The following is a 25,475-nucleotide window of genomic DNA, read 5'->3' as shown; positions in this document are numbered from 1 at the left end:
TGTATCATTCTCTATGTAACTCCCTTACCATAACAGTTCTAAAACGTTCAGTACCCATCAATAACCACTTAATGTTATATTATTTTTTTGTGTTCTTGGCATGTTATCAATAGTGAAACTGTGAGAAACTTCCATCTGGTATTTCTGATGCTTCAGCACCTTCTAAACAATAGATTTGAAAAGAATCTCATACGTGCCCCTGATTACACAACAGGATTAAGCTTCATGGAAAGATAGCAGTGGAATAGCTTTTCATTTTAAAGATTTCTTAAACAGACGTGTTTTCCCCATGGAAAGATTTTGAAAACCAAGATGATTCATGATAACCAAACGTTTTTGGTTGTCGTTTTTGGAGGGGGTAATTTTTTATAGCTTTATTGAGGTAAAACTGATATACATTAAACTGCACATATTTATGGAGAATAATTTGATAAGTTTTGACATATGTATCCACCTGTAAAGCTATCACCACAATCAAGATAATAAACACGCCCATCACAATTTTTGAAGACATCAATCGTGTAAAACTTTGGTGATCATCAAGATCCCCAGGGGCATCTGGCACAAGTAGGCCTTATTTATTGTCTATTGAGTGAACATATTTTCTTTAATTTACTGGCACTGAACATCAGTATGCTAGCAGATCAAAGGGTTGGACAGAATTTAGGCTTTTTTCAGCATTTTTGAGGAGCATCTGCATGGTGCTGAAGCTGGCCTTTGAACATACAAATGGACAGGGATGAAATCCTCAGTGTGCCTTTGGTGGCTCAGCAGTTCCACAAAACCTCACAGTAGTTGCACCGCACGCCCCACCTTTTCTAGAAAAGGAGCAGCGGATAAGTCTATTCCTCCATCCTGTGTGTTGGACTGAGCCTTATTTTTTTTCCAACCACGCTGTTTTGTAGAAAATATAGGAACCAATAAAGTACAAGTCTTATTCGAAAAGATGGATCTAAATATGAGAATAACACATTATAAGCCAAGTCACTTCTCTCCTCTGACTTTCAGTTTATCTGTCAGATATCTTCCGCCTTATCAGAGAAAGCTGTAAAGAAAAAAGAAAAAAAAAGCAGCAGCAAGCTTCCTGGAATGTCCAGCTTCTCAAATAAAATAGACTGCACAGACTGTTTATAATTTGTATGGCTTTGGCTCAGGGTTTCTGAAAGGAAACATCGCTGCTTTTGTCCTGCCTGGTGACATCCTATTTGCCCTCAGTGTTGGTAGGGCTGAGGTCTGGTAAGCTTTTTTTCAGAGGATCTCCTGATAGCTCTTTCCTGTACTCCACTATTTTCGGCCCCGTTTTGGAAACAACAGTTCAAGGACGTAGCATTTAGCCTCGAGGTTGCAGATTCCCTGTTGGCAGATTCCATCTGCCGACCCCCATTCCCACCCTTCTCCGCACAGACTCATGTCCCCTCCACAGCTGATACTGGTCACTCTCAGAACTGTAGCCTTGAGGTCTCCAGCTTCCTTGCTTTGCCTCGGGTCCCAGGACACCAGTCCGGGTTTAACTTTATGAGTTGGGAGGGCGGCTTGTCTAACCAGTCACGCTTCAGCTGGGGGCTGCTTCTACCTGCTCATCCTTTCCTCTGATTCCTCCCCAAATGAGAGGAAGATTCAAGTGGATTTGGCACATCACCTAATCCGGGCCTGCCATTAGCAGGCCGGGGGCCGACGCGTGCCGAGGAAGACTCAGACCAAGCAGGCCATTTTCACCTGCGTAATAACAGGCTCGAGAGCAGCGAAGCAGCGGCGGCAGCGGCGGCGGCGGCGGCGGCGACGGGAGCGGGAGGAGGAGCGCGGGCGGCGGCCGCGGCGGGGCCGGGAGGAAGAGGAGGGGGAGGAGGAGGAGCTGGAGCGGGGAGAGCGGCAGGCGGGCTCTCGGCCGGAGTTGCAGCAGCGGCGGCGGCGGCGCTGACACCGCAGCCTCCCCGAGCCCCGAGTCCCGGCGGGGGCAGCAGCAGGGAGCGCCCGCCCGCCCAGCCACCGCACCCCGGTCCCGCCGTCGCCGCCGTCGCCGCGCCCCGGGGACCGCCAGCCATGGCCGCGCCGCCGGATCCCCAAGACCAGCTGCTGCCGCTGGCCGGCCCCGGGTCCCAGTGGTTCGGGGACCGGGGGGAGGGGGAGGACGAAGCGGTGACGCCGAAAGGGGCCAAGCCGGCGCCGCAGGCTGGGGAGCCCGGCCGGGGGTTGGGCGCCGGGGCCGGGGAAGCGGCGCCCCGGGAGCTGGGCTCGGGCCCCGCCCGGCCGCCGCCCGTTGCCATGGAAACTGCATCCACAGGTAAGGCGGGCGCGCGCCGCTGCCCCGCAAATGGCGTCCGGGACCCGAGTCCCCAGCCGGTGCCCTTCTCCGCAGCTCGCCTCTGCCCCTTCCTTGCGCTCTCTACTTGAGCACTAACCTCACCCCTCCTTTGCCTTGGGCGACTGTAAATATTAGCGGACTGGCAGAAAACAGGAATTTTATTTTTCCAAAGGCTCGGAAGAAAACAAAATACTATTCACCCTTTAATTTCATTATCATTATTATTTCGGCTTTAAAAATTGTCCTCAAAGGCAAATCGCATCAACCTGGCTGCTGGAGCGCCCGTATACAAGTTTCTTCCTTCTGCCAAAGGGTTGGGGGCTGTAGGGCCCGCTTGGCCAGTTGCGATGATTTTTTGGGGCGTGTTTGCGCTCAGCGTGCGCGCCAGCGACAGGGGACGCTGACAACAAAGCGACCGGCAGGCCCGCTGCCCCTAGACCTGGCTCGGTTCTGGGCAGAGACGTGGTTTAACTCTGCCTCACCCCTTCCCTCCTCAAATCGCCAACCCCTTCTCCCTCCCAGTCCCCACTCCCATTCCCCACCTCCCCCTCTCTGCGCAGGAAACAGAAATCCCAAGGTGTGTCTGTGTCTAATTCAAGAGGGACAGCATTGCAAGAGGGTTGGGAGTCATGGCAGCCCCCTCCAAGAACCTTTCGTTCCCAACTGCCCGGATGCCCCCATCTTACAGGGAGCGTAGAAACTTGGAACCCCTAAGCGCGGCCGGCCTGGCTGCGGTGTTAGAGGGCTTGAGTGGTGGTGAGCGTAGGAGGCACAGTTTACTACCAGTCTGGACCCGCCCAGGCATTTGGAAATTGCCCTAGGTTCGGCCTCGCTTCGCCTGACTCCCTCTTCCGAGCCGGAGCTTGCGGGTGCCCAACGGGGACCAGGGACCCTGGAGTATCCTGGCCAGAGGAGGCAGGAGGGGAGCTTTGGGAGGGGCTGCCGACCTGGGTAGCGCTGTGTTTCCAGAGAGTGGGTTAGAGAGTACTGTGTTGTGTTGTTCCCTGAGAAGGCTTTGCTGTGGTGGAATGAGAGTTGTGTAGTTTTGAAAATGCAGCCCTCAAAGGTCTGGGGTGGTGGGTGCTCCAGGAGGAGCGGAAGGGAGGCGGGACCAACATGCGTGCCCTTGGCAGCTGATTTTGGGAAACCGTTTTCTTAAGCCACCGCCTTTCTTAAGGGTCATGTGGAGTGCCTTAGGTAGTCTTAACTCTGCTTTAGTACAAAAGATTTGAGCTGAAGAAAGGAGATTTGGGGAATGCGTTGAATAAAACCTGTCAACATTCTGAGGGAGGAGAAAAAGTGGAGACCATCTTCCAGCAAAGAAAAAAAAAAAAAAGAAAGAAAAAGAAAAAAGAAAGACTCAAAAGCAGAAAACCCCGTTTGTCATATATTAATGATTATATCATGGAGGGAGGAAGGATTTAACACTAAGCATGGCTGCCTAGCCTCCCTTTCAACTTCTTCATCTAAATGAAGAGAAAACAAAACTCTTTATAGTTGCAGAGGAAGATGGCAAAAGATAACAAAGGAAGGTACATTTTTTTGTTGTTTACCATTGCCATTCTTTGTTGAGGGAAGCTCATAGTTCAGAAAATTTATGCATCCTCATCAAAGTGAATTATTTTTTATAAACATTGCCCACCTTCCAATAGTGTCACCAAGGTTAGGTGAACTAGAGAAGGGAAGCTCAGTGCCACATGTGCAGTGACATACTATCCACTAAAATGGGTTGCTATATATAAAATGCTTAGAAGGACTCCTGTCACAAAGTAGGCATTTGCAATTTTTAACATTATTATAGAAATATTTTACTTTGTTGATTGTATTAGGGGTTTCCTATCAAAGGCAACAAATACAGTAATAAAATAAAACAACGCTAAGTTTGGAGAGGTGGAGAATGAAGGGAGGGGAAAGGAGTACATATTTTGCGTAGTAAATAGAAAATTTTTAGTTTATTCTTGCTGCTGGAAGGAATTTCTCATACAGTTGTTGATTGTTTAATGTTTTAAATCTACATGTTTCTTATTTAGTAGACTGGATGGGCTGCTGTAGGAGACCCATATGCTGGGAATGATATCTAAACAAATAACTAGATCTTGAAAAGTCTAAATAAAATCGGGCCAGCTTCCTTGCCTGTTATTTTGGCAGTTCTGTTGCTATAAGCAAAGTGGGCAGGTGCAGCTTCAACTTTACCAAAGACAAAATCCAGAGGAAGCATATTAAGCACACCTTTTTAAAAGAATGGTGCTCTTTGGGACTCAAATCAAACTAAGAAGTAACTTAGACTTTTAGTGTGATGCACTGTAAACAGATTTTGTTTCTTTTCCAGATGGAATTATAAAATGTAAGACTGTTACTGATGTTTTAGAAACTGTTTTTATTTTTTTTTGAAAAACACCACCAATCAAGTGTCTGGACAGAAATTATGTTATTTATTTTTATACATTGATAGTAATTAAAGTTCCTAAAGAAGCATTTCCAAAAATATTTCTCAGTAATGTCCTGCAAAAGGATACGTGTTTAAGCATCATTAGAGCTGCACTCTGAAACTCCATCAGTACTGTATTTTCAAGTATTCTCATTGCTTCTGTCCCTTTTGTGGGTTGAAAATATTCTTAAAAAATAACGGCGTCTTCTAAAGCTGTGATTTTTCATGTCTGAAATTGATAATGGGCGTGTCAAATGATGTCTGTTGCCAAGGGAACATTTAATACACCATGTGTACCCTACAACATGTTAGCGTTGTTGATCAGGAATCAGTGCCATCATCTGATAACTTTATACTAAGGATGGTAAGAGCAACTGTTTTGTTTTTTTTACCATCAGTTATTTTATTCCTGGAAACTATTCAGAAGGAGCATACAGTAACACAAGGATAGAAGAATGGCCCTTTGTTTAAAGGAAGAATTTAAAATAGAACATTTGAACAAAATGCAGTGGTAAGAAGTTAACTCATTGGTCACTTTGGAAGTTAACTCATTGACTGTTTCACGCGTGGGAGGCAAAATGAAGAACAGAATGGAGAAGGGTCTGGAGAAATCAGTCCAGTGTGATTTGCTTTAGTAATATTGATCTATAGATAATTTGACTTAAATTTCTAGATGATTGCCAAAAAGAGAGATTTCCCCAATTTCCTTGGACTATAGTGCTCATTAATTTACATTTTTCAAATGCTGAATGTGATACTCTGTTGGAAATCTATTCTTAGTCTATCAAGATTTAAATAGCTTTCAGAATGTATATATATATATCCTGTGTTTACTCTGTTTATATAATAAATTATGCCACACACATTACCAATCATCTTCTGAAATTCATTTGGAGGCTGGAGTGACTGTCTGCCCTTGTGGACGTGTTTGATAGATGTGTGTACATTCTTTTATTTGGAGTCAATCCCAGTAATCCCCTTCAGAAGATATAAATTTAAATTTTCAGTTTTCTTTCATCTTTTGAGAAAGCTATAGTTCTATTGATATGGAAAAGAACACTACACTTGCTTTTATGATATTTTACAGAATGTATAAGGAGAGTAAAAGAGTTTCTAGTGCAATTTATTTCTCTTGACATAGCCTCTGGATACAATCAATAACATTTCTGGCAGAAAGTATGGTAAACGTCCTTTCGTATAGGAAATTGAAATTAGGTTAAATTAAAATTTAGAAACACTTACATACCCTAAAAATACACTGATAAATAAATTTTATCAGGGCTTTCAGCATAACTTCCTCTTCATGAGCTCATTGTTCCAGGAAACCCGTCCTGCTCCTTACCCCTCAAATACACCATAGGCCTTCCTCCCCTCATCTCTTTTCTGGGTTGTTCATCTTCTTCTGATTCTGAGGATTTGAAGAAGAGTTGTCGATTATCTTGCTCATTATACTGTCTATCCTGGATAGCATGGATTATGGAAAGTTTTTATTATCTGGAAAGTGAGAAATCATTGTGGGTCAATTCAATTTCGTAAACATTTATTGAATGCATCCTTTGTGTAGGGATCTGTGCTAAACACAGGTTGTGGTTTTCTGGAACATGTGCACATTTCTGTCTCATGTTAGTATTTAGTTTAGTTAAACAGTTCCTTTTGTGTCATTTTTCATTTTCCTCATTCTCAAATCAATGCTGGAAGCTTGACTAGAAGGGCATTATGATAATCTAACCACATGGTCACAAGGGCATGAGTTAGTTTTCTGAGGTCAACACAGGATAAATAAATATGAGCACAGCTTGCTGAGACTTCATCGCTGGGGGAAAAGAAAATCAATCAATCAATCTATCTATCTATCTAATTCTGTCTTCTTCATAGAAGAATCCAAAAATCTCTGGATTAGTTAGCTGTGCTTTTATTTTAAAATTGAAACAAATTATTTCAGTGGTGACTAGGGAGCTTTGAAAAAGGCACTGTAAAATATAGAGGGCAGAAAATAAAAAACCTATTCCAAGAGACTAATATATCCACATAGGAATGTCCTCCACTAAAGTTGTTGTAAAGAACATGGCCAAAAAATAAAAGAAAAAAACCAGTTTTGTTTGTATAAATAATATTTGAGGCCAAAAAGAACATGAGAAGAGCGTAAACTGGAGTGGCCCACTGCTTGTGGAAGATGCTGTAGTAAGAGTATATGAAAAAAGAAAGGAAAAGCTTCGCAATTCATATTTAATCTGTATTATTTAAAATGCACAGTGATTCTTAAGTTAGAAAATCTGAAATATACACAAAGAGAGACTGGAAGCCCGGGATAAGTGAACAGAAGGCAAACTCCTGTCTCATTGCTTTGATGAGTTTGGCCCTTCAGAGCCAACTACTTTACATCTCATGGTGTTGAATGAGCGTGCTGAGCAGTTTTAAAGTCATTCCTAGTATATTTTGAGAATAAGGCTAATGCTAGGAAAGTTGAAGTGGGGAAGTGATTTTCAAAAAGGAAGAAATGATGGATTCTTAAAACTTATAAGCCAATATATTTGATACTTATTGCTGGTAGAATCTAAGAATGCATTATTATGCCAAATATTGATCAACCCTTAGAAAAGAATAAATATGTTGATCACCGGAAATTCCCATTGGTTCGCTTAAAAATAATCCCATAAAACAGAATTTTTTTTTTCAGATTCTGAATCACCAGCACACATACAACACTTACTATGCCTAAGAACTCTACAAAACACTCAACTTACGTAAAGCCATAAAAGCATGCTCTTTAATTTTGCAAATGGCACAAAGTTTCAGAGGATAGTTGGTGTGCTATAGGGTAGCACTGCTATTAAAAAGTCTTGATTTTAATGTTTACCCCAAGGCAAACTCTTTTAATTAAAATCATTTTTTGCCCTTAGTTTTTAAAATTCCTTTTTGGCGTCGGAAATATATGCACATGATATTAAAATTTAAACAGTAGAAAAGAGTATACAGAGAAAAGGAAGTCTTCTTCACGCTCTATCTCCCAGCCAACCATTTTCCCTCTCCAGAGGCAGCCATTGTTATCAGTTTCAGCAAGACAGTGTTATTTAATTCATTCATGATTATACTGTCATTTATTGAACCCCTGCTGTATGCTACACATTGTTCTAAGCACTAAGGATACAGTAGAGAAAAGGATAGATGAAAGTTTGTCTCCCATAAAGTGTATGTCCTCTGTGTGTGTGTGTTTAGGGAGGGAAGGGGAGAAGAGGGAGGGGAGACAGAGAACCCAAAATGTATGTCAAGGGATGATAAGTTCTATGGAGAAAGTTTAAACAGTAGTGGAGTGATAGTCAAAGAAGGCCTCCTTGACAAGGTGGCATTAAAGCAGAGACTCGAAGAAAGTGACAGAGTGAATTGTGCTGATAGATGCCTCGGAGAAGATCATTTTAGGCAGAAGAAACAGCCTGTGCAAAGGCCCTGGGTGAGCATGCTCCCTGGAACAGCAGGGGGTCACTGAAGTGGAGTGAGCAAGGTGACAGTGGTAGAAGAAAGGCTCAGAATGCGGGATGAGGGGTGATGGGCAGATTAGGTCCTATAGGCCATTGGAAGAGCTTAGGATACTACTCTGAGTGTAAGGGGAGCCACCGGAAGGTTTACAGTGAGGGAGGAGCATGTTTAGAGCTACGTTTTAAGTTGAGTTTAATGGATCACTCTGCACTGTGTTGAGACTCTAACATGGGAGAGGTATTATGGGATGTGGAGCAAGAATGACCAGCTAGGAGGCTATTACAATAATCCAAGCAAGAGATGACAGTGGCTTGCACTGCGGTGATAGCATTGGAGGAGGTGAAACGTGATTGGATTATAGATAGATTCTGAATGCAAAGCTAACAGTGTATCCTAATGGATTGTGTATGGGGTGTGAGAGAAAAGAGTCAAAGATAACGCCATTTTTGGCTTGGACAAATGCAAGAATGGAGTTGCTATTAGCTGGGATTGGGAAGACTTTGGGAGGAGCAGGTTTTAGGGAAAGACCAGGAATTTGGTTTTGCAAATGTTAATTTGAAATGCCTGTTGGATATCCAAGCAGAGATGTCAGGTAGGGAGTGTAGAGGTCAGGGGTGGGAGTGGTTTGTTCTGGATATATAAATTTGGGAGTTGGCGTAGAGATGAGGTCACCAAGGGATTGAATTTTGATAGTGAAGAGGCCAAGGAGTCCTGGGACACTCAAATATTCAGAGGTCCACAAAGGAAAACGAGTAAAGGTGGCTTAGTGAAGTAGAAGGAGAACTGAAAAAGTGAGATTCTAGAAGGCAGGAGAAGTGTATGTTGAGGGATGGAATGATGGACTCTGTCAAATGCTGCTTGTAGGTTGGGTAAGATGAGGCCTGAGAATCAGGCATTGGATTTGACAGTGAGGAAGTCATGAATTTGATGAGGCTGCTTTATTGTGAAGTGTTGGAAAAGACTTTGGGTGGAATGGGTTTTATAGAAAATGAGAGGAGAAAATGAGATGACATCGATAGACGTGACTCTTTCGAAGACTTGTGCTATAAGGGAAACTAGAAATATAAGAGGTAACTATCTCGGGGATCAAGAGAAGGGAAAGTTTTGTTTATTTTTTTTACTATGGAGGATATTAAAGCATATTTGTAAGATGATACAAATGATTCAGGAGGAATGGAAAGATGGTGCAGGAGAGAGAGGGGGACTTTCTTGCAATTACGTCCCTGAATAGGTGAGGGGAAATGGACCCAGGGCACAGTGGAGGGTTGATGTTACAGACATAAGGGCAGTTCATGGATATAACTGGAGGAAAGACAGAGCGGGGCACAGGTGCAGAAGTGGGGCCAAGAACAGGTTCAGTGAAATAGGAAGCAAGGTCAACAGCAGAGTGAATAGCAGAGTGAAGTTGGAAGTTTGAGAGGAGGGGAGAAGGTATAAAATTGTTACTTAGGATAAGGGGAGAGTGAAAGGACTAGGGAAAATTGTAGGAATTCTGAGCAGTTCTAGGGCTCACTTGGAGTTGGTGGTTATGAGCTTAAAGCAAGACCAGTTATCATATATGTCTCTTTTTTTTCAGTTGAGTTCAGCTGCCTAGTGTTGATTTGGAGTAAGTGGATGGTTGGGTTGGTTTTTGTTTTTGTTTCCCAGTGAGCATGACAAGAAGAGAGGGGCAGTGGAATTGAGGACGTGTGCAAGACAGTGAGAATACTGACGGGCCATGGAATCTGGGGAGGAGGGAAGGATGAAGCACAGTGAAAAGACGATACTTACAGTGGGTTGTATGTACCGGAGGCATTGAAGATCAGCGGGAGCAGGGGTGCTTGAGTAAGGGAGCTGGGAGGATGCGAGGTGGTGATACTAGAGTGGGTGTTTGAGACAAAGATGAAGGAGGGAGTACAGGTGTTGAGGGGAGTGGGAGACAAGATGGAATGGAGGACAAGGTCACTGAAGGAGTGGAGGCCAGAAGAATGGCAAGGCCAGGAGTGAGCTCATCACCTATATGATTACTGAAACCAGAAAGAGCCATAACAGAGATTGGAGAGTGGCAGTGAACCAGGTGCTGGTATCTTTAGGGAAGGAAACAGTGGCCTTGGCTTCAAAGCTAGGGGTTCTTAGAGGGGAGGGAAGAACAGAGACCTGTGGTATTATAAATATAAAGTCCTGACTATAGGTTCCGCAAACTCTATTTAATATGTACAGAACGTAGGAGATGCAACTTAAAATAGTTCATTGTGGGGGATGGGAACTTTGAGGGTTGTAATTAACTAAATATGAGCTAGGGGTGTGGTGGAATTACTAGAATATCTTATGTAATTTTAGGTAGTATTAATAGAAAGCCTTGGGTACATATCATCTGAAGTAACAGTTACCTAGATTCTGTTCTAGGCAGGCCACGTTCAGAGTCTTCTACTACACAGTGGGTGCCATGCTTTGAGAGACATCAGTGAGCTACAGAATGACGAGAAAAGGGTGACCAGAATGGTGAGGCGCCTAGAAAAAAGTGCCACTTGAGAAATGTTTGAAGAAATTAAGAATTTTTAGTCAGAAGAAAAGAAAAATTAAAAGAGATCTGAAAGTTAAATTCACATACGAGAAGAACTCTTATGAAGCAAAGAAAGGTAACTTGATCCAGGTGCTTTCACAGGGCAGAAGGGGGAATGCTGGGCAAATCAGAGAAGCAGATTTCTACCTAAAGGAGGAGCAAGTTCTAATAATTAGAACTGCCCAGACAAGAGAGAGATTGCCTCCCAGTTACTGATATTCAAACAAAAGTGAGGTTGCTGTTTACTGGGGGAAACTTAGAAAGGAAAGTGTTAATTGTTACCGAGATCTTTAAATGTCCCTAAAGGAAAACAATACTCAACTTTACACTGTGGCTGTTTAACGTGGGCATATTTCTCAAAAGTGAACAGCACACAAATGAAACCAGAAACAGCGTTCACCACAAAACCGCAGTTAACTTAAATTGACTTCTTAAAAGGCACTCTCCACAAAATCGAGTCCTGCTTTAAATTCTTCTCTAGATCTCCATTGTCGAGAAAAACTCCTTAATGTAACACACTCGCTTCTTAAGAACTATACAATTTAAGCTAGTTTTGGGTTATTAACCTAAATGTGAAACATGATATCTGTAAGCATCTCTTTTATTATATCCTTTTTCCTGAACTATCTTTTAATTTTTACTACCGTATCTAATTCCATACGTACTCAATATATCCCAAAATGTTTGGGGAATTCATTAACTCATTCTGTAATGCTACATCATCATATGATTCTCTCCTTAGTCCTCTGCCTCACTATATGTATATTTATGTTAAATTATTCATTGTAAAACCATGTTTTCTGGGTTGCCTAATGAATTACATTTTTAGCTGGACCAGTTCTGCAGTCTAACTTCCATGTCCAATCCCCAAATGGATTTTGTAATTCATCTACTGCATGAGATTATTATAAAACCAGGTATAAACAAAATTCCTGCTTCCTGAATGTGGGGAATTTGTTGACTATCTCACTCCTTCAAAACATCTAGAACTTTGTTTTATGCGTAGCATATCTTCATTCATTTTTAAAAAACAACTCTTGGACAACAGAAAATTTTGTGTATTCAAGTTATTGCTGATCTAGTTGACGAGTCTAAGAAAAACATCCATGTCATGTCCACTTTGGCATGAATTTTTCAACTGATCCTGAAAAGCAGGGCTTCTCAAAATGTGGTCTATAGATTACCTCTTCAAGATCTCATGAGGTGACCACAGACCTCAACCTGGGGAAATAACCCTGCCAAATGCATGTTAAAACTTTAAGAAACACTGACTTGTTGAATCTCCTCCTTATGCTCAGCGTTTTGCCAGGAGCTGTGAGGGATAGAGCACCATGAGCTGTGTCCTCTCTCCTCCATTTCCTCCCAGCTTGCTGTCTAGATGGAGATGTGATTAACTAACACAATACAAAGGTAAACAACTCAAGTCAGAGTACAGCTTGGTGCTTGGATGGATGAGAGAAGCTATAAGCAAGCCCTGCAGGAATTTCGTGATTTTATGGGTTCAGAGTACCTGGTCTCTCGAAAGAGGTGGAGTGCCACCTAAAGGCTTATGCCTAAAGGATAGATAGAAGAAGGATAAGCAGAAGTGAGCAGAAAGGCAGTTTAGGTGAGGGGAGAAACGTGAGTGATGATGTGGAGATCGCAATGATTAGGCTGCTTTAACCTGCCCAGCCAGGTGAGGGGAGACAGGTTCCAGGGGCCTTGAAAGCTCCTCATGGGACTCTAGACTCCTTTTATATGGATTCTAGGCCCTTTGAAGGTTTTTATGTGGGGGAATTAATATTATAAAGCTGTGTTAAGGAAGATTAGTCCAGTCTGACAGTGGCATAGAAGATGAACTCAGTAGGGATGATCCTGAAACCTGCATGTTTGCTGACAGAAGGCTGACCCAATAACATCAGTTTCAGTGCCTTGCATAAATAGCCATGGGCAGAAAGAGGAAAGTACGTGGGAAGAAAGAGGAAGAAAGATGAGTGGCTTCACACAAACATTCAATAAGGGTTTGTGACTGACAGGAGATGGGGGATGCAGGAAGGAAGGAATCAACTCTAAAGTTCTGTGCCCCAATGGCTGGGAGAATTTTGGTTCTATAGAGAGATGGGAGGGGGAACTGATGCGAAGTGAGGATAATAAATTCATTTTTAGTCATTTGGGGCTTGATGTGATGAAAAGCTATTGGAGTGGAAATCTCCAATTGGCACCATGGATAAAAGAATGGATTTTGGAGATGAAAACAGGATTCTTGATACAGATTTAGAAAATTAGAAGAGAAATCATAGATAAATTAGTTTTCCAGAAGAGATTATGTAGTATCAGAAGAACAAAGGGTCAAGAACAAAGCTGAGTGGCTTTAGGCAAATTATTGAACCTTCCTGAGCCTCAGATCCCATAGTATGGATGTATGGTACTAGGTGTTATATAGCCTGGCAATCAAATGGTAACTCTGCCATTGTTATAGTTTCACGGGATCTCAGATGGCATGGTATGGAATGAGCTCTGACTGAGAAAGCAGGTTTATCTAATCTTGGCTTTAGTACCTAATATCATGTCAATGTGAGCAAATCTGCTTTATGTCTCAGTTTCTTCACATATAAAATGGGCATGATACTGTTGTCCCAGCTATCTTACAGAGCTGTTGTGAAAATACACAGAGAAAACATGAGGAGGTCATACAAATTGCAAATGACAGGGGCCAGCCTGGTGGTGTAGTGGTTAAGTTTGCACACTCTGCTTTGGCGGCCCAGGGTTCACCGATTTGGATCCTGGGTGCAGACCTACGCACTGCTCGTCAAGCCATGCTGTGGCAGCATCCCACATAGAAGAACTAGAAGAGCTTAAAACTAGGATATACAACTATGTACTGGGACTTTGGGGAGAAAAAAGAAGAGGAAGATTGGCAACAGATGTTAGCTCAGGGCCAATCTTCCTCACCGAAAAAAAAAAGTCATTAAAAAAATTGCAAATAACAATATATTTGTTAGATACTATTAATAGAAAGCCCAGTTAGCACTGTCAGATACAGAAGAGAGGCCTAGGAGAACAAAGATGGAGAAAAACTCATGCTACCTCAGCCTTAGGTATGTTAATAGAAAATGCTTGCTGTGCTTGGCTGCACCTCAGCCAAACATCAGTGGAGAATGGCAGGAAAGCGAGGAAGAATGGGGATGGGGAGAAGTTGGTTCTGGCCATCCACACTGGAAGACATTTTGGTTACATGGAGTGCAGTTGGTGTGGTGACCCACTCCATTCCTCGTGTCCTAAAGAGTGATCTGTGACTGGAGCAGGGCTGAGGTGTGCCTGGGGGGCCAGCTGGAGTGAGAGAAGACAGCAGATGGTGTCTATTCTGATTTTCCTGCTCGGTGGAAGGGCAGTAAACATAGGAAGCTATCCTAGGTGTGTGTGGGAGTTGCTCTGGAAGAGGCTGCTTCTCTCAGTAGAGAGGACATCACAGTGAAAGCTAGCTCCACCCCCCACACCCCAGGGCAAGACTAAATCAGCTGGCCCTGTGGGCTAGTGGGTATCTGCAGGCTAGTATTATAGCTCTGTAGCTTAAAGTCTTCCACAAATAGATCATTGCTTCTGGAGGGATGGAGTAAATATACTTGTCTTCATCTCTCCTGCTAAGTATAGCTAAAACTCTGAGACACTATACATAAAATAAACATAAAGACTCTGAAAGGTGGAGAGAAGAAGCCAGACTTACTATGGACCTTGGGACCCGAGGAAGGACGTGGCAGTGGGCTCTCTGGGTTTTCCTTTTGCCTCATATAGCTCAGACTGGGTGTTGGAGAAGCCAGCAACCATGAAACACCAATTGGCACAGACAAAAAGTACCCACAAGAAAGCCTGCTCTCTCTCACCAAAGGACAAGGAAAGGAACAGCCTAGCAAGAGAGAAAGCTTTTAGACAATAAGTGCTCTGCTCCAGCCAAATACCATGAAAGAAACTCTGCCCCACCCCCACCAGCAAAAGTCGAATGGGGAGCCTAGACTTCCACCCTTGTGAGGCTATAAGAGGAACCCCAACAAAGTGCCCCCCAGCAATCCCAGTGCCAGTGGAAACCATGTGGGAAGTCTGGACTTCCACCTCCACCCAGCAAGGCTTTGGCACCTAGTGTGCGTGCCAGCTGTGTGGATGGAGTCAGAGGAAGCCTAGTGGAGAGGCAGGAGGGTTAACACTGCTCAACGGCAATGAGACTGAGGGGAGAACCTGGATTTCCACCTCCCCCTGACAGTAATAAGGCAGCACCCTTCTTCCCTGTTAGTGTGGCATTTAAATAAGATCCATAGTCTCATAACATAATACCCTAAATGTCCAGGTTTCACCTGAAAATCAGTTGTCATACCAAGAACCAGGAAGATCTGAATTTGAATGACAGGACAATGAATACCAAGATCACATAGATGTTGGAATTGTCTGACAAGGATTTTAAAGAAAAAAATTCTTCATTGAGAAATTAAGAACACATTTGAAACAAGTAATAAAATAGAAAGTCCAACAAAGAAATAGAAGATGTAATGAAGAACCAAAGGGAAATTTTAGAACTGACAAATACACTAACAGAAAGAATTGGGGGAAAAAACACCTCAGTGGATGAGCTCAACAGCAGAATGGAAAACATAGAAGAAAGAATCACTGAACTTGAAGATAAACAATAGAAATGACCAATATGAACGGCAGAGAGAAAGTAGACTGAAAAAAAAAGGTAAGTTGTAAAACCCTTCCACTCTGCAGCACAGAAATATTTACCGGGACTCGTTCCCTTTCTCGAATGTTCACTGTGTTCATGTTAACAGAGCACAGTGAAGACAGGCTGAGAGGTGTGTATGTCATGTTTGCTAAATGCATAAAATCTCAGTTGTGTTGGTCCAGATGTGGGCTTCAGGGAGAATAAGTGAATAGTACTGCTTTAAGTCTCTGAGCTATTTTCCACGTTTATAATACTCACTGATTTCTGACCCTCTAGTGCTTAGATAAATAAATATGTGCACATATAAGCTAAATTATTTATTTAACAAGCTCTTATATAGCACTTACAATGTGTTCTGAGCTCTTTACAGTTAGTTGTTATAACCACCCAGTGAAGCAGATGGAGTTATTTATCCCGTTCTACAGATGAGTAAACCGAGATAGAGGATAAGTGAGTTGCCTGAGGTCATGCAGTAAGTGGCAGCACCAAGATTTGAACCTCAGCAGTCTGGCTCTAGAGCCTGTGCTGTTAATTACCGCACCGTGTTGCCTATTTTAGGCTTGTGCAACCTCACTTTTATGGTCTGTGTAGTGAAAGTTGCATGCTTCTAAGGCATTAACCTGTATGAAAACCTGTCTGAACTAGACTGAGAGAGAGAAGCTCGGTGAGGGGGACAGTAGCTAACACTTGGAATGAGGGAACTTGAGAATCCTTAGGAACCTCAGCTGAAAGAAATAGTTATACTTAAAAAGTGGACATTTGACAGGGAGAATTGTAAAATCTTGCAATAGGACCCTCAAACTGACTGCATGAACAGAATGGGAGGATTATGGTAAAACTGCAACACATATAAAGAAAAAAATATAGGAGTTTTAGTTAACTATAAGTTAACTCTCAGTCAGCGGGGTGAAGCAGCTGCACCCGACGTGCTGAAATAGTCTCGTTAACTCAAGATTCCCTGAATGAAGACTGAATCGCAATTGGCTCCGGGAGGGTGGAGCACATGTGGGCTCGGGCAGAGTCCTGGGGGCACTGAGAGCTCCAGGGTGAAGATGGTAGCAGAAACCTTGACTCTGGTTGAAAGAACGGAGGATTTACCGCCTGCGCAAGAGAAGATAGGAGGCTATGACAGCTGTTTAAAAATACATGAAGGGCCATCAAGTGACAGTGACCGGATATGTTCTGTGTGACTCTGGAGGATGGAGCTCTGGTCAATCGGAAGTGAAGCTGTCAAATAGGAAAATAGCCTGGACTGCCTCATAGGGTGGTGAGTTTCCAGTCAGTGGAGGTGGGTAAGCATAGTTGGGCTGGTCATTTATATGACAGAGGGGATATAATAGAGAGGATCCATTAGATTAGTAACTTTTTATCTTTTCAGAATCACAGAACCACGCGCCCCCCCGCCCCCCCCCACGACCCCGACCCCACTGGGGAATCTGTTGAGAGCTTTGGAATCTCTGCCCAGGAAAATGCACTTAACAAACACCATCGTGCACACAAATTCTGGGATTCTTCAGAGGCCTCTTATGGATGGAGGAATTAAATAACTTTCTAACTCTTAGAAATCAATAATTCCAGATACTTTCGTGTAGATCACTGTATACAAAGGGGCAATAGTTTCATGGTTCAATAAAATCTGACTGAATCATCCATTTATTCAGCAAATATTTATTAAGCACTTACATGCACACAGTATGTAGTTGAATAGGTGACACTTAAATACATAACTGGAATATGAAGATAAATGCAGTAAAATAACAATGTAGTCAGAGTACCAGGAAGAGCAACCTAAATTAAGGAAAAAGTCTGCATTCCATAAATGCTGTTTGTTAGTTTCAAGAATGTATCATAACTGAATTTGTGGCTCTCAAGGGTTACTGAGCCATGCTCTTTCCAAACTGGCTATGGTGAAGTGGGAGAGAGAGGATGGACTTGGAGAAGCCACACTGGATTCCAGTCTCAGCTCTTCCGATGGCCAGTAGCTGATCTCACCCTCTGCGGCAAGGGCTAAATGGTGGGTCCATGTGAACCTTCAGTGTCCAGATAAATGATGCATCATTTGTCTGTTCACTGCTTCTGTGTACACGGTGCACCTCTATGTACACTTTAGTCATTGCTGAAGTTTTTGGAAGCAGTTGTTACTTTAGGCAACATTCCTTTGCTGTTATTATGGAGATGCTTGGGGTGGGGGTAGGCGAAGATGTTAATTCTCCTTCTAATAATCCCCATCAGTCATCTAAAGTCCCACTAAATAAATAAATATTCTCTGATGTGAATAATTAGCGTTTTCTCAATGTTATGTAAGATGTGCATATGATATTTAAAAAAATCTATGCTACTTTTATTTATTTATGAACACATCATCAAAGTGAAAGGAGGATGCTTCCTGTGAAAATGTAACTTCAAAATAAGTCAACTGGCTTGCCCTCCAACCAGATTGTGGCCCCTAACTATATATATAAATTTTGGAATTGCCACTACTGATCATACTATTAATTTGCTTTGCAAACCTTTTATTATAAATAATACAAGGGTAAATTGTAACCCAGCGTGTTTGCATTACCAGAATTGAACTTGTATGAGTTCTGTTTTTAATTGAATCCATGGTATTAGAGAACGATTCCTGTTTTATTTTACCAGACGTGTGAGAAAGAACAAATGCCCAGTATTGTTTCCTAGAAACTGTACAATCTTTTAAAGGCTAAGCAGTTCCTGTTTATAATTTGGATCTTACATATCAGAAGTCTCAGAAGTAAGAATTGGTTTCCTTTCTATGAATATTGTGGAGGAATTTTAGAAAATTTTTTTAAAGACAAGTAGTAGGCTTTCTAGAGAAATGAGTCCTAGAAATATCCTATGTTGAAGATAAACATGTATTAGGGGTAGAGAATGATTTGCAGTGGACTGTCGAGGCCATTTGTGTTACTTTTTATTTTAAGCGTGGTACTCTGCTCTGTGCTTGGTACTTATTTAAGAACTATGATAACTCTCAGGAACTTTGATTCCCAAAAGGAATCTTTACCAATCTGTTAAAAACAAAAAAGCTCTGGCTTCTGCCAGAGAAGGGACGTCAAGATCAACCTTTAACTGTATCGCTTAACACATAATGATTATGTTTCCCCTGTGATCCTTCCGGTGAAAATATCTTTTGAATATTGAATTGATATTGATATGCTCCATTGTTCCAGGCTCTTGTAAAAACAATAATAAAATACATTTTTGCAAGAGAAAAAACTTACTCATGATCTCACCTTCTTTGCACAACTTTTGGTGCCAACTTCCTATGGTGGTTTGAGGATTCAGTGACCCAACATTTGTAATGCTTGACACATAGTAAGGACTGTATAAATGTTTGCTATTCTTATTATTGTTAGTAATTCCTAAATTGCTATCAATTTTCCTCATTTGCATAATAATCACTAACCTTCTTTAAGTACTTTAGAATGGATGAGACACTGATGTCATTTATTGAGTGATCCTCATTTTACAAATGTGGACTCTGAGCAAGGCCAGAGCCCCGTTTCTGACCCCCCAGTCTCCTGCTCTATTGCACCACACTGCCTTTGAAATATAGCAAAAGGAAAAGTAAAACTGTCTTACAAGACAACAAAGCCAGGACGTGGAATTCAACTTTATCCTACAGGGAGAAGGAAGTGATAGGAGGAGTCTCAGCTGGACAAGCAGAAGTGACACAAGGAGGAGAGGTGAAGGCGGAGAAGAGATGGGCCACCGGGGATGGGAAGGGGTGGTGATGGAGGGAGAAAGCTTGACCCCTGGAAAGGACACAAATAGACAAAAGGGGAGGGGAGGTGGAGGAAGATTTGGAAAAGGGAGAAAGAGAGTTAGGGAAGAGAGAAGTACACAGAGGGAGGGAAGCTCTTCGAGGAAGCAAAAGATGTATATATAGATATGGATATATATAGGTATATATATGGATAGAGATATAGATATGGATGTCTATATTGGTCAAGAAATGGATTTGTAAAGAAGAGGAAAAGAGAACTAGGTAATAGAGCTTTCTTCAATTCTAGAATCTGGAGCAATGAGACGAGGATTCTGGGCTTTACTGCCCTTTGAAATTGTAGTTGTGCTCGTCTCTACAGTTGCTTAGATCCTTAAACCTCGAGGGACTTTTCTAAATGGGGTGACCTCAGCAGGCCCCCGGGGCTCCAGCTAGGAGCTGTTCTTGGAGTCTTCTGTACAGCGCTGCCCAGAGCTTTCTCACTCCCAGGCTGAATGAAATCAAGTAGTGGGCTGAGTCAGGCCTGTGGGCCTAAACCTTCCTTCCCCGGTCTGGGGATTTTCCAAAGGACTCACATGATCTTTATCTAGATGGAGAAGAATTTAGCCCAGGGTTTTCCCTCAGATATAAGAGATTGTTTGTAAACTTTCCCTCTTTGCACAACTAGCACTGTGATTTCCTCAGGCAGTGGTTGGATAGCAATATTAAGGAGCGAATTGTTTTTTCTTCTACCATGCTCAAGTGTAAAAATGTACTCTCTACCTTGACTGGGGAACGAGGGTAGTTAGGTAGTTAGGGCCAAGACAGGAAATAGATAAAAGTGAAGGAAGTTAACATTTATTTAGCACCTGGTGCTGGGCAGACAGGCATTGTGACAAATACTTTAGATACTTTCTTAGAATAGCTTTAGGATCCAATGGCCTATTGACTGGGTGGTAGAGGGCTCCACTCTTATCTGGTTATCTGAGTAGTGATGACAACTAACTTACGTAGTTCTGTTTATTTCCTTCTAGCCGAGGCATAAACTAGCCATGGGAAAGGAGTCTTCCAGCGAAATCCCACTAGGTTTATCAGGATGGGGGCCAGATGTTGGGGGTCAAGTCCTAGCTGGTAACACGTGCATTTTCAGGAATGTTTAAACCCCGTTCTTTCTGGGGCCTATTCAAGTAGTCAGCTAAGGGTTTGAGATCCTTCCTATCCTTTCATCCATGATGATTTGTGTACATGTACTTGTTCACATTGCATCAAGTTTGTGAATATTTCTTTCTCGTTGTCTAGACTTAAGCTCCCTTAAGGTAGGTGATACGTCTCTATAATCTCTAGCAGAGGGTCAGGTATAGCACTCTCAGAATGTCGTCATTTGGTGATTTATTTTATTTTTTCTTGGATTACATAAGATGATTTTATTACCATATTGGGATCATAGCACATTTTCATAAGCTTTCCAAGTTCACAGAATCGACTATTCAAAGACTTTAGAAGTAGGATTTGGATCTTTTATGTATAGCTCACATGACCAATATTAAATCAATTACAATGTAAATTCTTGCTCCTATTTATATGAGCTATAAGAATAGCAAAAAATTTCATGTTATACCAGTTTAAATTTCTTTACAAAATGCTAAGAGTGCTAACTTAAAAAATAAAATCAATTCTTGACAGTTATGATTAAAACTATCTGATGATAAGTGAATTCTGTTAACATTTTAAAAATTAATTGAGTGGATGTCCTTGATAAGATGTTCAATTATCCTGAGAATTCACAGAATAAAATGCAATCGTTTGTGCTGAGGTTAGTTTGACACAATTGCGATTAACAGCTCCTCCTTCTTAGCCCCTGGCAGCCCTACCCTCGAGAAGGGACTGCTGTATTAAGGTGCAGACCATTACAAGGTGGATCCTCATTTTCAATTAATACTAATGGTGAAGTAATCTTTTATTAGCTTGTGGAGAACATTACAGTCTTTTTAGTTCAATTCTAGCTCTTTGACATCTGAGCAGTGACTTAAGATGAAAGAGGCCCCAATGAAATGGGACTTAAAAGCTGATTTGGGCCTGGTGAAAAAATTATTTCAGGTGCCCCGGCAAAGATGGCCTGGCTAAAAGGGTTCATATGGGATTCGTAAATGAATTCAGGCCCTGCGCCTACTTCCTGACTGCTGGGCTGGGTGATCTGTGCCAGCTTCCTCCATCTCCACTTGACCCTGCTGGTGTATGTTGCTGTCTTTTCGTATGGCAGGAAAAGTCTGTGGTTCAGGAGTTAGAGCTGCTCCAAAAGGAATTTGCATGGAGCGTAGTGTTCTCTCTTCCTGGAAGGGTCCAAGCAGAGACTGCATGATCACTTATCAGGGATGTTTCAAAGTGGGCTTATTTTTTAAGTAGGAAGTTGAACTAGATTACTTCAGATATTCTTTATATTCCTTTTGTCTCAGGATTCCATGATTTTACAATAAAATTAGGGAATTGTTATGCACTAAGTCCTGTGAATGACTTTGACATGACACGTACATTTTTAACATTGGGGCTTTATGCTTTTGGCTAAAACTTAGATGAGCCCATATGAGCAAACCCAAATACCAAGAATCTAAATTAACAAGTAATTTTAACACAAAAACATTTCCCACTTATTATTTTTATGGCATGCTCAGATAAAATGTCTTTGATTAACAAAAGGGAAACATTGATTAATTGTTATGTTCTTTAAAATACTATTGGTAGACAAAAATATTTTATAGTGTAATTTTTATGGGGAACAGTGATAAAGAGATGGGAGCTAATTATTCATTATTGTATACTTACATGCCGGATATTATGCTAAGTGCTATGGACAGAAATTTTTTTTTTTTTTAAAGATTTTATTTTTTTATTTTTTCCTTTTTCTCCCCAAAGCCCCCCTGGTACATAGTTGTATATTCTTCGTTGTGGAAACTTCTAGTTGTGGCATGTGGGACGCTGCCTCAGCGTGGTTTGATGAGCGGTGCCATGTCCGCGCCCAGGATTCGAACCAACGAAACACTGGGCCGTCTGCAGCAGAGTGCGCGAACTTAACCACTCGGCCACGGGGCCAGCCCAGAAAATTTTAAAAAATTCTTTCCTCAAGAAACTTATAGTCTAATGAAGGAGATAAATAATGCACAATTATATTTTATTGTGAAGAAATATGACAGAAGTATATACATGATGCTCTGTCAAGCATCTTAACAGAAGGGAAGGTTAGAAAAAACTTTTTGCTAGAAGTGGTTCTGGATCTGAGTTTTAAAGGATGAGAAATTCACATGCTAAGGCACCAGGAAGACTATTCAGAGAGGAGAGCCCTGCTTAAAACCCTGTTTCTCCCTTCTTGCTTTTTCAAAGAGGAATCCCTTGTTTTTTGCCTCCTCGGCTCTGGGTTTCTAGAACGGTGATGGGGGGTACAGAGCTGTTTATCTGCACTTGTCTTTAAGCCTCTAGATGATTCCTAGTTCACTAGTAGAATCAGTCTCTGCAAAGGGGCTGTTTCTCTGAGAGTAGGTGTAGCTTTTAGAACTGGACAGACGGTGCTCACACACAGGTGTGCAGACTCTTGGCTAAGGACCAAGGGAATTCAAAGCCAGACTAGACAAGGTCAATTTTCTCTGGTAGTAAACCTTTTAAAACATTATTTTTTTATTACAAAATAAATGGATGTATTAGGGAGTAAATTCACATCCAGTTTTCAAATGTTAGACTTTAAATAATCATCCTGCATCATGCACCTAGGCGACATCCACAGGCCCTTGGGATACACACTTGCTCTTCTTTTTCCACTATGCTTATTTAGTTGAAAATATTTGAGAAACATTAGACAGGAAGGTATCTGGGTAGGTGTTCTGGGGTGAGTACTGAGACCCTCCGGAACAAGGTAGCAGTTGAGTGTGTGTGTTTGTGCATGTGCGCACACGTGTATGTGCATGCCCCAACTCATAGATATGGGCACTGAGATGAGAAGAATGCTGTGGAAAAGACTGCTGGGATTGATGAGTGATGTTGGCTATGGGTGAAAAATGAGAAGGAAGGGAAGCAAAGTTGGGCCAGGATTTATTCCTTAGATCGTTCTGTTTCTCCTTCTTTACAAAAGCACCAGTGAACCTATAGCCAGGAAGGGTTAGGGGAGATGTCACGGTTCTGGTCCTTGTTCTTTCTTTCCATCATCCTTGTTGTGCAACGTCACTGACCTTCTCTTATATACCAACCTGGCTCACAGCCCATAATGACCTACTCTGGCTGGTTGCTTACAGACATCAGGGCTGTTATTACAGAGAGTTCTCAGGTTTTTTTGCAGTTGTTCCAAGCTCAGATTTTTAAATATATAGCCTTTATCAATGGTGTGTGTATAGTTCCAGCTTCTGTTTCTAATCTGTTATAGTGTAGAGATGTATGGTGCCGGAACTTACATTTTTTTTCTGCTCTAACATGTCTTCTGTGAGCTGTCCATGGCAGCTGCCTGAACTAGCTTCTTTTTCTGGGCCTTGAAGGATGTCATATGCTGGAAAATTGTGGGGGAAGACTTCTAGGGAGAGAATCCAGTGAGGACAAATGAACAGAGTTGTAAAGTTGGCGTGATGGGATAATTACAAGTGGTCCTATGTGTGCCTAGATCCTCCTGGGGAAAGGGGAGGGAGAATGGAAGGGTGGATAGGACCGGACTGTGAGAAAGTAAAAGCTGTTGGATAGCAGACCAAGAACTTTAGATGTTATTCTCTTGACAATAGAGAGTCATTTGAGGTTTTTTTTAGTGAGATAGGCACTTTCTCATATTTGTGCTAAGAAAGCACTGTGGCAATGTGGCAGGTTGGAGTGGGAGCAAGGCGAGGGGTGGGAGGTGAGTTAAGAGGCTTCCACAGCAGTCCAGTGAGACGTGGTGGGCTGAAACTGGCAATGGAGAGCAAGAGGGGTTGGGATGAAGAGATTTTTATGAAGTACAGGATAGAACTTGGAGATGAAAAGACTTAAGAATTATTTCCGTTTCTGGCTTGGACATGTGGGTGCATGATGATGCTGTTAAGTGAAGTGCGGATACAGGAAGAGAGAATCAATGTAAAACGCTTTCAAAGATAATAGCACTCCATTGCAAATGTAATGTATTAATATTAAAATCATATTTCACTGAACTTATATTTAAGGTAATGGTCACCCACAGTATTGATTATCCAGATGTAGAGAAAACATTAGGAATCACAAAGCTAGTGCTCTTATAAACACTGTACAAAAAATGCAAACTATGAACCATTCGATTTTAAATTTTTAATTGATGCAGGGAATCTACAATGTCAAAATGTATATATAAGCTGTATTCATATATACAAGATTCATATATAAGATTAAATTTTACTTTGCTTTGTAGATTTCACTTTATTTTAGCATTTTATGATATGGAGGAAACATTAACCAGTTCTACTGATTGAATATAGGTTGATCCCACAATTGCATACTTATAATCTCATTATTTAGCATCCATAAATAGTAACTGAAATTGTTTTTTCTTTTTTTCTTTAAATTGTTATTTTTTTTTAAAGATTGGCACCTGAGCTATCAACTGTTGCCAGTCTTCTGTTTTTTTCTTTCTGCTTTTTCTTCCCAAGTCCCCCCAGTACATAGTTGTATATTTTAGTTGTGGGTCTTTCTAGTTGTGGCATGTGGGACGCTGCCTCAGCGTGGCCTGATAAGGGGCGCCATGTCTGCACCCAGGATCCGAATCAGTGAAACCCTGGGCTGCCAAAGCGGAGCATGCGAACTTAAGCACTCAGCCACGGGACTGGCCCTGAAATTGTTAATAAGAGGACAAAATAAAGCTTAATAAGATGTATCAGAAAGATCCTTGATTATATATTAACCCACTTGATAATTTATTAAATAAAACAACAGCATTTGTTATTTATTTCATTTTTCTCCATAATTATCTTAAGTATTAATTTTAATTGTGGTAAAATGGACATAACATAATATTTACCATCTTAACCATTCCTGAGTGTCCAGTTCAGTGGTATTAAGTACATTCACATTATTGCTCAGCCATCATCACCATCTGTCTTTCGGCACACTCTACCCGTTAAACTCTGACTCCCCATCCCTCTCCGAGTCCCTGGCAACCACTATTCTACTTTCTGTCTCTAAATTTGACTTCTCTAGGATTCATTATTTTTTAAGCAAAAGAAAATAATATAGTTTCTCTATAACCTCCTGTTTGTTCTCTGTGTTGGCTCACATGTAACCAACTCATTGTCAGAATAAACTTGAAAGGTTTTAAAGCAGCACAGTGTATTGGGCTTGGTAAGAAAG

At 41.7% G+C, this 25,475-nt stretch overlaps 1 protein-coding gene across 1 annotated transcript in view; it reads left to right on the top strand.

Annotated features, from left to right (window-relative positions):
* Positions 1 to 1,852: 1,852 nt before the first annotated feature.
* Positions 1,853 to 25,475, top strand: part of RTN1 (reticulon 1) — a 217,001-nt gene continuing 193,378 nt past the window's right edge. Inside the window, exon 1 of the mRNA XM_070593113.1 lies at positions 1,853 to 2,281. Within this exon, the coding sequence (XP_070449214.1) occupies positions 2,041 to 2,281 (241 nt within the window). The 5' untranslated portion in view covers positions 1,853 to 2,040. The remainder of the gene's footprint in view (positions 2,282 to 25,475) is intronic.

The sequence above is a fragment of the Equus przewalskii genome, chromosome 25, assembly GCF_037783145.1.
Source record: "Equus przewalskii isolate Varuska chromosome 25, EquPr2, whole genome shotgun sequence".
In the NCBI taxonomy this organism is placed as follows: domain Eukaryota; kingdom Metazoa; phylum Chordata; class Mammalia; order Perissodactyla; family Equidae; genus Equus; species Equus przewalskii.
This window is presented reverse-complemented; position numbering and strand designations above follow the sequence as displayed.